The sequence below is a fragment of the Typopeltis vanoorti genome, chromosome 8, assembly GCF_054136105.1.
Source record: "Typopeltis vanoorti isolate ZY-2024b chromosome 8, IOZ_Tvanoo_1.0, whole genome shotgun sequence".
Taxonomy (NCBI): Eukaryota; Metazoa; Arthropoda; class Arachnida; order Uropygi; family Thelyphonidae; genus Typopeltis; species Typopeltis vanoorti.
This window is the reverse complement of record NC_143556.1, coordinates 9,438,190-9,455,463: the sequence shown is the minus strand read 5'-3', so window position 1 is coordinate 9,455,463 and position 17,274 is coordinate 9,438,190. Positions and strand designations below refer to the sequence as shown.

Below are 17,274 nucleotides of genomic sequence, written 5' to 3'. Positions count from 1 at the left end.
TTATTGTGAAGAATGGATGATTGATGTTCTTGGATTCTTTTTTCAAGAGAACGTCCAGTCTGTCCAAAGTAAGAGAGATCACAGTTGCAAGGAATTTGATAAACTCCAGGAAGAGATAAAGTTGAGCGTTTGTCTTTAGGAGAAGGAAAATGAGAAGACAATTTGTTAATAGGAGAATACGTAGCTGTTAAATCATATTTCTTCAAAATTCTTGCGATAGGTTCTGAAATACCGGAGATATAAGGAATAGGTACTCGACGTATTGAATCTTTGTTGTTTTGTGTAGGATTATAAGATGTAAGAAGACGTTGAATACTTTTTTCAGAAAAGCCATTGAGTTTCATGTGTTGCTGGATAGTAGAAAGTTCTTTCTGTAGATAATCAAAAGTAGAACAATTAGTTTTGGCTCTTTTGATGAGACATTTTATAATTCCTGTTTTATGACATGGATGATGGGCTGATTCTTTCAGAATATAACGACCTGTGAATGTTGGTTTCCTGTATACTGTAGTTGTAAGAATATTTGAAGATGATCGGATGAGGAGAACGTCTAAAAAAGATAACTGGTTGTTTTCTTCTAATTCCATAGTAAACTTTATGCGATGATGTAAGGAATTAATACTGTTTAAAAAGGAAGATAAAGTGTTTTTACTGTGAGGCCAAATAGCAAATATGTCATCTATATATCTTACCCAAAAAGATGGTAGAGGGAAACTAGATGTGAAGAGGACGTTTTCTAAATGTTCTAAATAAAAGTTGGCTAAAGCTGGAGAAAGAGGACTTCCCATGGCTGTTCCTTCTACTTGGCTATAAAATTTGTTTTGACATATGAAATAACCAGAATGTATAACGAAATCGAATAGTTTTATAATATCTTGAGGAAAGATGTCAGCAAGTAGTTTTAAAGTTTCCTTAAGAGGTACATTGGTGTATAAAGATTCTATATCAAAACTAACCATAAGATCTGTAGGTTGTAATGAGACATCTTTTAATTTTTCTAAGAAATCTGAGGAGTTTTTTAAAAAAGAACTAGAGTTGCCAATGTAAGATTTCAGTAATTTAGCTAGATATTTGGCTATACGGTAAGTAGGAGAATCAATGCAATCTACTATTGGACGAAGAGGATAGTCAATCTTATGGATTTTTGGAAGGCCATAAAATCTAGGAGGTCTTGCAAAATGAGTTTTAAGTCTTTCAATTGTGTCTTTATCCAAACTGATGACTTCATCAAGGAGAGAATTTAATTTCTTTAGTTGTCTGTTGGTTGGATTATAATCAATTTCTTGATATGTGGAGCGATCTCGAAGCAAAAGAGACAGTTTTTTTCTGTAATTTACTGAGTCCATAACTACTGTTGCTTTTCCCTTGTCAGCTTTAGTGATAATGAGGTGATTATTTTTTCTCAAGGACTGTAAAGATTTCATTTCAGAAGGAGATATGTTAGAAGGAGGAAGTTTAGCCTTAAGTAGAGAAGAAGCGACTTCTAGGCGAAGAGCATTAGCTTTATCGCTGGTTAGATGATTAAGATTCCTTTCAATGTTAACTAGGAAATCTAGATATGGTATTTTATTTGGAACAATAGAAAAATCATGTCCTTTTGAAAGGATGAGGGTTTCGTTTTTAGTCAAAGGACGTCCGGATATATTTACAATCCAATTATCTGGAGTTATGAATGGCTTGGATTGTTTAGACGAAAGAGCCTCATATTTACGGTTAAGATGTTGACTTAGTTTATTATAAGCACGTTGAGTAGAACGTTTAGCTACATTTAGAACTATGTGAGAAAGATGTGGATCCAAATTTGTGGATATATAGGTGCGTAAATCAGAAGTCTGATGACTGTGAATAGCAAGATCACGTTTAGCAGCTTTAAGTTGATTACGGATTAGAGATAAACTTGTGTTCCGGTAAATATTATGAGCTCCAGGAGATTTTATTGTTTCTTTAATCTTAGCGAAATTGGGAATAATCTTGTTGTCGCGGCACTTTTTTAAGAAATTAATCTTAAAAAATTAATCTGCTATTTCCAGACCATCGTCGGTGGTCTGGAAATAGCAGACCACCGACGATGGTCTGCTATTTCCAGACCGAAATATTTGGTTAAATAAATATCTTTCTTGTGATTACGTGATTATATCATTCAGTCTTATGTCGCAAGTATCCTTAAAACAACAAATTTTAATCTGCGTGGAATAAATATTGCGCATTCTGATTTACTTTTCATAAATTCGCTGACAAATTTGTCACAGAGCTCGTATGCCGAAAACCTGGAGCTTGTATGATATACGGTGTTATTTAAAAACAAATCCTGTGTATACTTCATCCTGAAATGAGTTCATATAAGAGGAAGTATAAAAGTTCTTCGACAATATAAAAACAAAATTTCCGTGTCAGGAAAGAGCGAAATGGTAGGATAAGCTTTATTAGTGACAGTTACGTAAGTGCATTGGTGCTAATGATTTAGAAAGTCATTAAATAGTAAAAAATACAAAATATATAGTGAGGATTACAACTTCCTCAGTAAGGATAGCATAAATTTCTTGCTAATATTAGAAAATAATTATAATAATCCAAAATCACGTGTAGAAGCAGATACTGTAGCATTCGTACAATCAGACATCATTCATATAAATGAGCAAATTGCACTGCAAATTTAACTTGAAATCCATTTGATAACTCGGAAAAGAAAACCATACATCAGATTATTTATTACCATATCCTGGATACTTAAAGAATAAATATTGAAGATGCAAAATTATTTGCAGTTCTGTAATCTGAAGCCATTTATTATAAATAAAATAAAATCTCTAAGAGAAATCATGAGTGCACTTTTTTTTTTTTCAGTTCTCCAAATGCGGAATGTTTTCCAGAGCTACTCAAACATTTCATAAATTTTGAGTAACTGTGGAAAAGCATTTTTCAGTGCTGTGTCACCGGAGTTTACTCGATCCTGTTTTGCGCTATTTGTAGACCATACACCGTTATTTATATCAATGAAAATAAATCTTCTTACACACTTAAAAATTAAAATAACGAGGTACAGTATATGTTTAGGTGGAGTCAAAATGGAATAAAATCTCATACAAAATTGACCATAACTCAATAAATGCAAAGGTCGTTATAATATTTTTCGCAACAGTAAGTTTTGTGCTTACTGTGTACATTCTCCTCATTTTCAGTTGCGCCTCTTTCTTCTTTTACTCCCACTTTTGCGTTCCATTCTTCCAATATCAACAGAAATTATCATTATCAGTACTACACACTACATGTGGCAAATTAGCATAAAATTCTTCTACCTTCTCTTCATTTGCATCTGATATGCGTTTATTCCGATTTGGATTATTCTGTCGGACACCGGATTATATCCCAAAATGCATTTTCCTACTGTTTTCTAACTATGAATTACATCCAATTTGTTCTAAAATGTTCAAGTCCACAGTAATAAATCCTGGCCCATTCCTGTCATCTATCTTCACTACTTCCTAAAATCTTTACTTCAGTTCTTATTTCTTTCTTTACCATTTCCAGTTTTCCTTGATACAACTTCTTGTGTTGCTGTTTCATCCGTAAAACGAAGACATCTTCTGAAATTAAAACTATCAGAAGAAGTTCACCAAGACTTTAATCCAGTTTCATCATCCTTATTAATTGCATCAGAAGATCACCTCTGCTCTTTCTCAGTAACCATCGTGAAGCATTCCGAGATGTCCCATTTTCTGGCACTATAGATGTGTTCATAAATTTTTTTTGGCAAAATATCTATAGAAGTGGTCTGTTATTGCCTTCCTCTGTGTTAGCGGTGCATGATAGCCATAGGGATCACTGCCTGTCTGTTGTGGAAGGCCCTACCAGGAGAAACTTGTTCTCAAACAGCGTAGCCAGTCTTCATTTCCTCGCTACATGGAGGGGATGCACACTCCATGTAGTGGGGTGGGAGATCTCGGAATGCTTCAAGATGGTTACTGAGAAAGAGCAGAGGTGATCTTCTGATGCAATTAATAAGGATGATGAAACTGGATTAAAGTCTTGGTGAACTTCTTCTGATAGTTTTAATTTCAGAAGATGTCTTCGTTTTACGGATGAAACAGCAACACAAGAAGTTGTATCAAGGAAAACTGGAAATGGTAAAGAAAGAAATAAGAACTGAAGTAAAGATTTCAGGAAGTAGTGAAGTTAGATGACAGGAATGGGCCAGGATTTATTACTGTGGACTTGAACATTTTAGAACAAATTGGATGTAATTCATAGTTAGAAAACAGTAGGAAAATGCATTTTGGGATATAATCCGGTGTCCGACAGAATAATCCAAATCGGAATAAACGCATATCAGATGCAAATGAAGAGAAGGTAGAAGAATTTTATGCTAATTTGCAACATGCAGTGTGTAGTACTGATAATGATGATTTCTGTTGATATTGGAAGAAGAAAGAGGCGCAACTGAAAATTCTGATTAAGGATTGAAAGAAGCAGGAGAAAGGATACTGGAGTTGCGTAGAGAATAATTTCTTTATCTCAAGCACATTTTACATAAAATATATAAAAAGTTTATTCAAAAGAATTTTTTACACAGTACAGACATATCGATATCTATCATTCTGAAGTGTTGACGGTGGTTGGGTAGAGTGTCCTCCTGCGATGAATCTTTGGACTCCATGGAGGTGCACGTAATGATAATAACAGTTATTATTATCATGCCTGCTCCAGATGGTGACTAGAATCCAACCTGTACGATCTTTCGTAGACCTAGCGTCATGGAACTTATTACGGCTCCGCAGGCACCCATAATATAATTATACCATAATAAATTTAAGTTGTCATGTTTTAAAAATATGGACATTACCTTCCGACAAGGACTAACACTGATTGAATCGTGAAACAGTATTATTTGATACATGCCAGAGAGAGAGAGAGAGAGAGAGAGAGAGAGAGAGAGAGAGAGAGAATAAAAGTTAAAAGTTGTTATGAACTAAATAGGAGAAACCACTGAAATATTAAAATGCATGGGTCAGTGCAAAAGTATTCCTTTTTACACGGAGAAATTAAAATGACGTTTAACAGTTCTTATAAAATGTAGAAAAAGAGAAGAAAACATATACACTTTTCAAAATTATAAATAGGAATGAGGAGGCTTACTTAGCCTTATTGTAACTGCCGTGATGTTGATCCCGGCAGAAAAAAAACTATATTCCAGACTCCAACTAGAAAGACAATTATTATTATTATTTAATCTAGATTTCGATGCTCCCATATTTTAAGTTGCAAAGTAGATCTTTTCTTGTGAATTAAAATTTAATGTACATCAGTGAACTCCGTTCTTCAAGACGAACATATAGATGTAAAAACTGTAAGTATCTGTTAAGTAATAAGTAAAATACAGAGTGTTCGGGATAAATTTGACAGTTTCGTAAGGAAAAAGAAAATCTTCTTTGTATCTATTAAATTTAATGAATTGACAAAAAAACATTACAGGCAGAGTTAATTACAATACTATCAACAAGATTTACTCAAAATAACCACCATTAGCATCGATCACAGCTTCAATTCTGCTTCGGAACCTCGAACAAGCTGATGCTACAGTCTCCCTGGGAAGGGCCGCAAAAACTGTTTTAATTTTATCCATTAACTGGGCTTTTGTATTACTGGAAGTGCGATTGGTGTCTTTTTCAACTGCGCCCCATACAAAATAATCCATGGGGTTAAGGTCTGGGGAGTTTGGAGGCCAAACATTTGGACTGGTGAAGTCGTAGAAATTTTCAGACAACCATTTTTGACTTTTCCCAGAGGTGTGGCAAGGGGACGAATCCTGCTGCCATACATACGGCCTACCATTGGCTACCCTTGTTATCCAGGGCTTGACTACAGTTAGCAACTCCACGAACAAAGCCCGAATTCCAATGCCAGGGTTCTTCAACACCTGTTCCTGCAGATTTGCGAGGAATTCTGCTGTACGAACGCAATCAGATCGTCTGCTAGGGATCTTTCTTCTTGCTACATCCTCGTAGTCACCATTGCAAGTCTCTAGTTCATGCCTGATTGTTTTTACTGTATTCAGGGAGCATTGGGCAGCAGTCGTAATATCCTTATTTTGATGGCGGGCACGAATCATCATGATACAAGTTATTCTCTTCCATGATTCAGGTAGGTTCCAGCTATCCATCCTTTCTGACATCTTGTATATGAATGAAGAAGGGTCCAAACTTTTAAATGAAGAGAAGTGTGTGTTAATACATGTAACTTACGGAAAAATATAATTAATTATAAATATGTCAAATTTATCCCGAACACCCTGTATAAGTATTCAAAGTTGGAAGTATACGTTGCTCAACTACGCGGGAAGAGAACAAAGGAAGACGCCATATTAGAAATTACAGCAAGATCGTCAAACAAGAAATATGAAGTGCTACAAATGCCAAGAAGACCTAACGGGGGAAGAAAACCACGTAACATGTAGAAACTGCCAAAGAAACATGCATTTTTTATATTCAGGATTGTCCGAGACTACTTGGCAGCGAAAATCAAACAAGAATCGTGACGAGTGGAAGTGTCCCCATTGCAGAGACAACAAAGGAACGTCGCCTTCCACCGCAGGCGGAAAACAGCCAATGCAGAAAACAACCGCAGGCAGTAAACAGCTATCAACAACAGAGGGAATTAAAAACAAAGAAAACAACAACGGAAACCCAGGTGAGCAATCTTTAAATGCATTACTTGAAAATAGATTACAAAACCTAAAAGACTGTTTAATCGATTTTGTTGGAGAACTATTTAAAAAACATACCGCACAAATTACAGAAAAATTCAACCAATATGAGGAATTTATTAAATTTAATAATAATTTGGTAGAAGTATGTTACAGACCGTTAGAGAAATTAAAAGCTGCGTCAAAGAGCTAACTGAAAGACAGCATAATTTAATTAAAGAGACAACGGACATACGGCAAGAACTAAACTCTCTAAAGCAACAGCAGCACAAAAATGACCTCCTCATAAATGGTCTCCCAGAAATAGCTACGGAATATCTAAGAGACACTGTAATACAACTAAGCCAAAAAATCGGCTCTCCCATTGAATCAAGAGACATCCAATCAGTGCATCGGTTACCACAAAAAAGGAAAAGAGGAAATAATACCCATCCTTCTCCCGTCGTAGTGCGACTCACCAACAGCCTAACAAAAACTACACTTATAAAAGTTAGCAGGATTAAAAATCCAGTAGTAGAGGATCTGAAAGGAGACCACGACAACACCCCAATATACTTGTCTGAATACATTACTCCACACTATCAGAAAATATTCTACCAAGCAAGGAAAGTAAAAACAGAAAACAATTACCAGTTTATATGGATAAGAGACAGCAAAATATTCCTTAGAAAGACACAAGACGCAAAACCAATCGAAATAAAATCCGTAGATGACCTCAACAGGCTGTCACATTGAAAGGAATATTGACAACTCGTAAAGAAGGAACAGCACACCAACCAACATGAATGCACACCATCAAGCAGACGTAATCACCTCGGAACATGATACCTGCCACATTCTGAAATCAATATCAGAATGGAAACAACTGACAATCCCCAAAAAAGGACTATCTATTCTCCACATCAACATCAGAAGCATTCAAAAATACTGGCTGACCCTGCAAGCTTATCTGAAGGAAGATATAGACGAAATAGACATTTTAATTCTGACTGAAGTATCTACGACAAACGAAGAGGTATCCTCCTACCAAATGCCACACTTCCAACAACACAAACACTGCAGACAAACAAAACGAGGCGGTGATATAATAATATTTACCAAACATAAACTAGAAGTAACAGAAATAAACTATAAATTAGAATACGCAGAAAACATATGCATCGAAATTAAAAACATCAAACAAGAAAACTCCCTGATATTAAACGCAATATACAGACCACCCAACTTAAGCACCATAAAATTCCTAGACGAACTAAACAGATGGCTTTCAGCCACGAAAGTAGGCACCTCAAAATACTTGATAATAATAGGAGACATTAATATAAACATCAGGAACATAAATAACAACACAGAACAATACCTAGACCTGTTATCGGCATATAACATAACCCCATCCATACAGTCGTATACACGAGAAGAGATAGTCGGAAACACAACAACCTCAACCTGCATTGATCATATAAATATAAGGGCCCCTCCAAACAGCCACACAGCAGCTGTCATAACATGCAAACTAGCAGACCATTATTTCACAGCATTGCAGTTACACATTGAACCAGAACCCATAAAAATCACTGAGACTACAAAACAGTATCATAGCATTGTAAACGAAGCAATAGTGAACGATGAAATCAGAAAAACAGACTGGATGCAGATATAGTTCGCCCACCATTTCTAGATCCCTTGTTGGATTTGTGCCAAGAATAGTCGATTAATGCTGAAGGGGAGAAAGAAATGAAGGATGTACGAATTGGTCGCCAACATGCGAAATCACGTGCTTTCTTGTCTGTCGCTGTACTAGTACTAGCTTGATTTTTGTTGTTCTCTTTTTGCATTATTTTTTTATTATTAATTTGTATGATGGATCCAGTACAGTCAACAAGTTCTATTGTTACACGTTTCAGTAGCTCTTGCAAAAGAATATTGAATAATGTGCTGACATTCTGCGAAAAAGAATCGTCAGAAGGCCGTCTTCTTGTTCCCCTTTCTCAAGTCATAAAACGTGCAAGTGCAATTGCGGGCGTATCGGGGTCGACTGTTAAAAGAATTCGTAGGGAATCCAAAGGTGAAGGTAAGCCAAAATTTAAATCTCCTAAAAAAATAAAAAAAAAAGCGCCAGAGTAAAACCATCGAAACCTTAGCTTTGAATGATTTTGATGTAGACGTTATAAGAAGAGCTATTCACGAATTTTACGTGGTCGAGAAAAGAGTGCCAACTGTTCCGAAACTGATTCCTGTGCTTAAAGAAAAAATTAATTTTCCTTGGAAAAGAGAAACTTTAAGGAAAATACTTCATGAAATCGGATTTTGTTTTAAAAAGTCCCAGAATAAAAGGAAACTTATCATGGAGCGAAGTGACATTGTTTTATGTAGAACGCAGTATTTGCACGTATTAACACTCTACGTACATTTTTCCAACTGTTATACAAGCAAAATAGTTACACTTTAAAAACAACAATGTTCGTAAAAGAAAAGCTAAATTTTCCGACCTGTAATAATAAACAAACTCAGTTTGTTTATTATTACATCCCAGAAGACAGACTGATTACCCTATTATCGGAATGGATTCTCCTTTTTCTGACATGCGCAGTAGTTTCGAGGGACCTCAAATCGGTGAGCGAACTATAGCATCTCTAGACTCTGCTAAAGCTGTATATAATAATCTTAAACTTGCATTTAACAAAATATATAGCAAAGCATTAACAAAAATAAAAATACGCCCCCAAACGAAACAAAATCCATGGATAACAGACAACATACTAACAGACATACAAAGAAAAGATGCCCTATGGAAACAACTTAAGAAGTCGTCAAACAATATCGCTTTAAAAGCTGAATACAAAAGAAAACCGAATCTCCTAACAACCCAGATTAGAACGGCAAAAAGAAACTATTACAGCAACAAATTAACAACAGCGCAGAATGACATAAAGGAAACCTGGCACCTGATTAATGAAATGCTGGACAATATACACAGAACCACTGCCTCAGAAACAATAAAACACAGCTTTGCCTGCGACCCCAAATCCCTCAAACAGTTGGCAAACAACTTTAATCAGCACTTCGTGAACTCTGTCCAAAAGCTACAAGAAACAACCTTTCCTCACACAAACGAACATTCTCCACTAGGTCCACGAGCAACCCAGTCGATGTGGTTCCCCACAGTAACAAAAGAACTATCACTGGCAATTCAACAAATTAATCCTAACAAAGGACCGGGGATAGACGGAATCAGACCAAAAGACATCAAGAAACACTCAACCGACCTACTTCCAGTTATACAAAAACTGTTAAATAAAATCTTCGAAACGGGACACATACCTGAAACACTGAAGACTGCATTAATCACACCCATACACAAACAGGGAAAAAGAAACATAATAAGTAATTACAGACCTATCGCCACGCTGCCTGTAATCAACCAAATCATGGAGCGCATTGTACACCAGAAACTCTCCACATACGTTGAAAAATTTCAAATCATACCCAAAACACAATATGGCTTTCAAAAAAATAAAGGAACAGCAACACTCCTGGAAGATTTCACAGATCTAATAAACGCTGCATTGGATAAAAACAGAATAACATTAGTGGTCTTCGTTGACCTAACCAAAGCATTTGACACACTAACACATAAAACCTTGTTAACGAAACTTACCCATATCGGAATTGGAGGTCGTCTACTCCAGTGGTTTAAAGCATACACGAAAAACAGAAAGCACATCACACGTATAGGATCAGCATACAGTAAAGAGGTACATGTAACCTGTGGAGTACCGCAAGGAGCTGTCCTATCTCCCATTCTATTTAACACATACACACACGACATAAGCCAACTCCCCCTAAAAAGTAAAACCTTCCAGTATGCAGACGACACGGCCATAGTATCCATTCACAACAATGCAAATATCGCTTACAAAAATATGCAACACGACATCAATCAAATCACTAAATGGTTAACGAAAACGGCATATATAGGAATGCAAGATGATTGGTTATATATGGTTGCAAGATAAAATGATAAAACTGATATCTGGGAACAACCCACTCTTATGCAGCATAAGGAAGCACGGACAAAACACAAAATATTTAAGGTGAAACACTTACGCCACTACAAAGTCATGTTAAAACACTACTACAGCCCGACATATAGAGTAACCAGAACAACATATCAAATAACAAGACCACAGTCAACAAACTACATAACATATAAGTACAACAATCACCACGGCAAAGCCACCCGAAACTTCTACGTACCTGACATGATAAACAAACTGCCGTTCGACAACAGAAACCTAGGAACATACAGAGAGCTGAAACAGGCACTATATAAATATTATAGCGAGAATGAAAATTAGAGCAATTTCTGTCTCTCTCTCCCCCACCACACATGCACACACACACACACAAAAATCTATGACAACCCCCCCCCTCTCAAAAACTATCACTACAAGAACACAAAGAAACAAACAGACCACGTCTAAATCCAACCCTATTTGCACAAAAATAAAAAAAAAAATAAATAAATAAAAAAGTTAAACTGTAACAGCAGTCGAAGTCTTTCAAGCACGTACCAACAAACAGTAAAATCAACACCTGGCTTGTGACCAGTATAGGAACACAACCATGAAACCACCACCCTCTGTCATCTATTATCTTCCTCAGATAAGCTCTGCTAAGCTTCGAGGAAGAAAATTACTAACTTGCAAGAATCTGTTATACACACTTGTAATGCGTTATAAATATTATATATATATAATTACTACAGCAACTATGTATGCAATTCATCTGAGACATAAAAAAAAATAATGATAATAATAAATAAATGAATAAAACAAATAAATTATTATTATTATTATTATTATTATTATTATGTATATTCTAAAATCAAAAATTCTGTATAATCCTTATAGTAAGTACTGTAAATAATATTATTGTATGTAACTTATACTGAGACATAATAAATTGTTTTTTTTAAATAATAAAAAAAATTATTATTATTATACTCAAGATAACTATTGTATATATGTATGTGTAAATATTTTAGCAGTGAACAAAAATATTATTTATTTTAAAAAAATTATTATAATTTAAAAATATTAATAACTCGCCAGTATTTGTTATTCACAATTGTAATGTACTATAAATACTATGTATATATATATACAGTATATACGTGTATATAAAACTATTGTTGTATCTATGTATGTAATTTATCTGAGACAATAAAATGTTAAAAAATAATATCCGAGTTTGGCAACTTTTAGCATGGACAAGCAGTTTTTTTTTTTTTTTGAAATCTCGATTCCCTCTCTCTTTTGCAGACAATCTGGTTTTTAAGTCCGCAGCTCATCTACAGAATGCCGTTAATTTGCAAACTATAGAACACACGCGTGCGCGCGAATGCATAGAAATAATACCACTAAAAATAATACAAAACCTTAGCAGAAATGGAAGAAACGGCGCCTCATCTCCTCCTTCGATTAGAGAAGACCCGAGTTTTATTCTTATCATGACGAGGGGAATATTTACATAAACCTTTCAATTGAATGTAAGTTAACTGATCTGATACAGGCATATCGACCAGAGAACATATGCAATTAAGTGGACAGTAGATGGCGTAGTGTGGATGGCAATTTTTTTTAGTGCAGACAGTGGGTTTGTGGTGTGAGTACCTTCACGAATCCTTGAATTCCATAACTTAATAATAAGTTATATCTTGAAATTATAAAACAATATCCTATGCTAAGTGGCTCGTTGTGGCGGTGTAAAGTATGCAAATTTTGTAGCGTTACATGAATAAATATATTTTATTATTTGTTTTTACACTTCATTTACACTGAAAAAAAATTGTCATCCACACTACGCCACATACTCTCCAATTAACTCTATGTTCTCTGCTTTTATAAAAATAATATTTAAAAAATATTTTTATAAATGTTATAAAGTATTATTTTCATAACATTTTATAAAAATAAAAACAGTTTATAAAAATAATAATTATTATTTATAAAAATATAATTATTATTTTTATAAACATTATTTTATTGCAATAATTTTTAATTTTGTAAATCATTGATCACGAATACGAAAATATTTCAAGAATATTTTATATAATGAATATGAACTATTTCTACATGCGTTTCAGAAATTCAAAACGATCAGTTATCATATTCATGATTTTTAGCAAATAACACTTTTTTTTAATCTTTAGAAATCCGCTGTGAGGTATTATGGAAGAAACACAAAATGAGTATATATAACAACCAGTTGCATGAGAAGTACAAAGAGCAGGCGAGGAAGGTGACTAGCTTGATAAGGGTAGCAAAAATGCAGTATGAGCAGCAGTTAGCTAAAGCGGCCAAAAAAAATCCTAAGGAGTTTTTTCGATATGTCGCCAGTAGAAGAAAGAATGATTATGGTAGAATGGGATTGATTGGTGAAAACGGAGGAATGATAACCGCTGCGGAGGATATAGTTGAGATATTTAATGAGCAATTTCTAAAGGTATTTCACTCTTGCGAATGTGACATCATGCAGAACTTGAAGTTGTGGGAGAAGAGGAGGAGGAGGAACTGTTAGTAAGTGAACAGGAGGTATATGAGGAATTGAATAGACTTGATGTAAATAAGGCTGTGGGACTTGATGCAATTTCACCACGTGTCTTGAGGGAATGTGCCAGAGAGTTAACAACCGCTTTTGTATATCTTTTCAACATGAGTCTCTCACTGGGTCAAGTTCCAAAAGAGTGGAAAGAAGGTAAAATTGTTCCAATTCATAAGGGAGGTGATAAGAGTAAGGCTTTGAATTATAGACCAGTCTGTGTGTCTGGAGTTGTGGTCAAGGTATTAGAGAAGTTAGTTAGGAATAAAGTTCAGAATTGGGTTGACAACAGAAAAATACTCTTTGGTGGCCAGCATGGATTTACTAAAGGAAAATCATGCTTTAGCAACCTGCTCACTTTTTATAATAAAGTGACAAATGCGTTGGATAAGGGTATTGCATATACAGTGGTATATTTAGATTTTGCAAAGGCGTTTGATAAATTGCCACATGACAAGCTGGTAATTAAATTGGAACGGATGGGGCTGAACAGTAGATTGGCTCACTGGATTGGAGATTGGTTGTCTGATAGGTATCAGCGAGTTGTCTATGGAGGAGCGATATCGCAGAAGAGGAAAGTTACTAGTGGTGTACCTCAAGGGTCTGTTTTGGGTCCATTGCTGTTTAATTTGTATGTAAATGATATCTGGAGAGGTCTGAATGGTGATGTGCAGTTGTTTTCAGATGATGCAAAGTTGGGCAGAGCTATCAGGAGTAGTGTGGATGCTGTAGCTTTGCAAGAGGACTTGAATACACTGTCTGAATGGGTAAATAAGTGGGGATATCAATTCAATGTCTCAAAGTGTAAGGTTTTGAAATTTGGGAAGCAGAGATGGGATGTAAAGTACACAATCGGTGCGAATATCTTGGAAGAGGTAGAGGAAATGAGAGATCTGGGAGTGATAGTAGACAAGGACCTAAAATTTCGGGGACATGTTGCTAAAATAGTGAAGACAACACAGCGGATAATGGGAATGATGCGGAGGACATTGACTTGTAGAAGTAAGGATGTTATGGTTCCTTTGTATAAGGCTTTGATCAGGCCACATATGGATTACTGTGCACAGATCTGGTCACCTGGTTTTCAAAAAGATGAAATTGCGTTGGAAAAAGTTCAGAGGCGATTGACTAAGGTGGTTTCTGGTCTCTGAGTATGAAGACAGATTGACAAAATGCAATTTGCAGAAATTGGTGGATAGAAGGAGGAGGGGGGATATGATTGAGACATATAAGCTGTTGAGTGGTTATTACCAGATTAACGTCGGGGAGGTTTTGCACAGAATGGGTGAGGACAGCAGGAGAACAAGAGGTCATTCCTGGAAGCTGTATGAGGAGGGTGTGAGCAAGGGAGTGAGGAGCAGGTTTTTTGCATGCAGAGTGGTGAGTGATTGGAATGCTTTGCCCGAGAGTGTGGTGTGTGCAGAGACAGTGAATATATTTAAGGCACAGTATGATAAACTGTGTGTATAACAGTGGACCTCCCACGATGAGTCTTTGACTCCATGGAGGTTTTTGTAATAATAATAATAATAATAATAATAATAATAATAATAATAATAATAATAATAATAATAATAATAATAATGTGCTTGCTTATGCTTAAGTTATTAAATCATAAATAACTTTTTGATGCGCATGCCACTACTATGCAATTATGTTAAATATAGCATTTTTCGAATTAGAAAATAAATTAGTTAACTTATGTTAAAAATACAATTAGTCCGATCCTCCCAGAGAACAGGTACAGTACGTAATTTTACGTTTTATCCTTTTTTTTAAAAAAAATAATTTTCTGTTTTGCGGAATTCAGGTTTTATTATCACTATGGTATAACCTTTGATGTGTGCGAACCGTTACGATTTAATCGTTGATAATATTAATGTCTGTTTCGCTTTTGAAAAAAGCGTTATTTTAATAAACTTTTAAAAAAATACAGTACGATATAATATAATATGCATATAACGCCTTAAAATGGACTTCGCTATAAATAATAATAATAATAATAATAATAATATGATAATAATGGGAGATTAAAGCTACTTACAACTGTTCTTGAATAAATACAACGTGTCTACTAATAAGTATATGAGTTAGGTCTAACAACGAATAACAAGTTAAATTCAAATACTCAGATACGAAAAAAATATCCTTACCTTTGGGAATCGGCGAGAAATATTAACGTATTACCGAAGTTGAACATGATGGCTGACGTGTACTCACTTGTGCGACTGATAAGTTGAAGAACGCGACCGAAATGATATTATTCCAGCCAATTTCCAAATAGTACACGTAGACTCACACACCTCCAAGCTGCTGGCGTTGTTACTGGGTGCAATTGGTATTATGCAACTGGCTGAACGGCGTCTGCTACCCGACGTCACTTGAATGCCACAGGAAGTGCTAAATAAACTTCTTTTTTTTTTTTTCTGTTCATTTATTGCAATCTAGACAGCCAAAGTTGCATACAATTCTAGAAATGAAAGAAAACAAATTGAATACTACTACTCCCATTGAATTAAAAAATATTTTTTTTATTGTTTATTTTACTGAACAGCCTTGAACGCTGAAACCCAAATTCTAGAATAACAAGCATTTCGTAAACATTCCCCAAGGTTTTAAGGGGGCGCTGGAAGTGAAAAAGAAATGCTGCTAAGTATGTACAATGAGTTCCACGTGTTTTAGTAGACGCTTTTAAAAAAATCTTCCTTTTCCTCTTGTTTATTGTGATTTACATTGTTTACAGAGTGGCTTTTTTTGTTAATTAACGACGGCTTGCTGATGCACTGGCCGCAATTTTTTTGGCAGTGCTTGCATAAATCTAATAAGACTAACGTCCTTTATAACCGAAGTCCAAAGTGCAGTATGATTATTTCTAACAATCAGTTTGTCTGGAAATGCCAGTAATTATGTTATACAGGCCTCAGTTTTTTTTATTATTATTAATATTTAATATTGAAAGTAGTTTCTAACTAGCATACATGATTCTCACCATTTACCAAAATGAAGGAAAGTGCAAGAAGCCGGAATTTTGGCAGTTCCAAAATTTTAAAAATATCGGCTGCTTATTGATATTTTGAACTTTTATGTAATATACAGTTACATGAAATAGTTTCGATTTAGAAATACATAATGAAAATCTGAAGGCGCGCCATTTCTTTTATCACTAAGATGCACATTTTCACCTGTTTAAAAAAATAAAATTAAAGAGAATAAGAAAATGTTAATGAAGACAAAACTGTGAAGCATTAGTTTAAGTTCTTAAATACTCTTAAGAATAATAAAAAAGTAAAAGAAAAAGACTAGCTGTCTCGATAGTTACAAATTGTGTTTCGAGTTTCCACAGACAAAGATGATAAAAGTGAAATCGTGAAAATTGCACTGAATTCAGTTAATTATCGGTCAATTGTATAGATGGCTTAAAAAGAAATGCAATCAGCATTTCTTTTTTGTTCATTTCATTTACATCTAGTGTAAATGAATTTAACTGAAGGTATGACAGCTGGTTTGGGTGATTTATAGCCTCCCTCCATGAGGGAGGTCTCAGATAATAATAATAATAATAATAATAATAATAATAATAATAATAATAATAATAATAATTACATCGTATTATTATTATTATTATTATTATCAAGTGACACCTCTAAGGATTCATCGCGTGAGAGTATCTACTTCACCCGGCTACACACATCTAACCGTCTTCCCTACTACTTAATTCTCAACCTACACACAACTACCATCAACGCCATCTACCGCCCATCACCATAAACAGTATTTTTTGTCGGTAAATTGCGTGTGTTCTGAAGATGGTGCCATTTTATACATTTTGGGCAAGTAATTTGCTTTTAGGTTTATAAATTTGTACTTGAAGAGTAAATAATAAACGAAAAAGTTTATACGAAATGTATAACATAAAACGTTTTAGTAATAATTTCCGATTACACGACCCCCAAGGTTTTATATGTAATTGG

The 17,274-nt window shown here is 34.9% G+C and overlaps 1 protein-coding gene across 3 annotated transcripts in view; it reads right to left on the bottom strand.

Annotated features, from left to right (window-relative positions):
- LOC150103721 (glycerophosphocholine phosphodiesterase GPCPD1-like) overlaps positions 1-15,690 on the bottom strand; it is a 284,138-nt gene extending 268,448 nt beyond the window's left edge. The window contains exon 1 of one of the 3 annotated variants that reach the window (XM_090397125.1): positions 15,457-15,690. In XM_090397125.1, coding sequence (XP_090253251.1) covers positions 15,457-15,503 — 47 coding nt within the window. In that variant the 5' untranslated portion in view covers positions 15,504-15,690. The remainder of the gene's footprint in view (positions 1-15,456) is intronic. The other 2 variants (XM_090397127.1, XM_090397126.1) reach the window with 2 other exon arrangements.
- Positions 15,691-17,274: the final 1,584 nt, after the last annotated feature.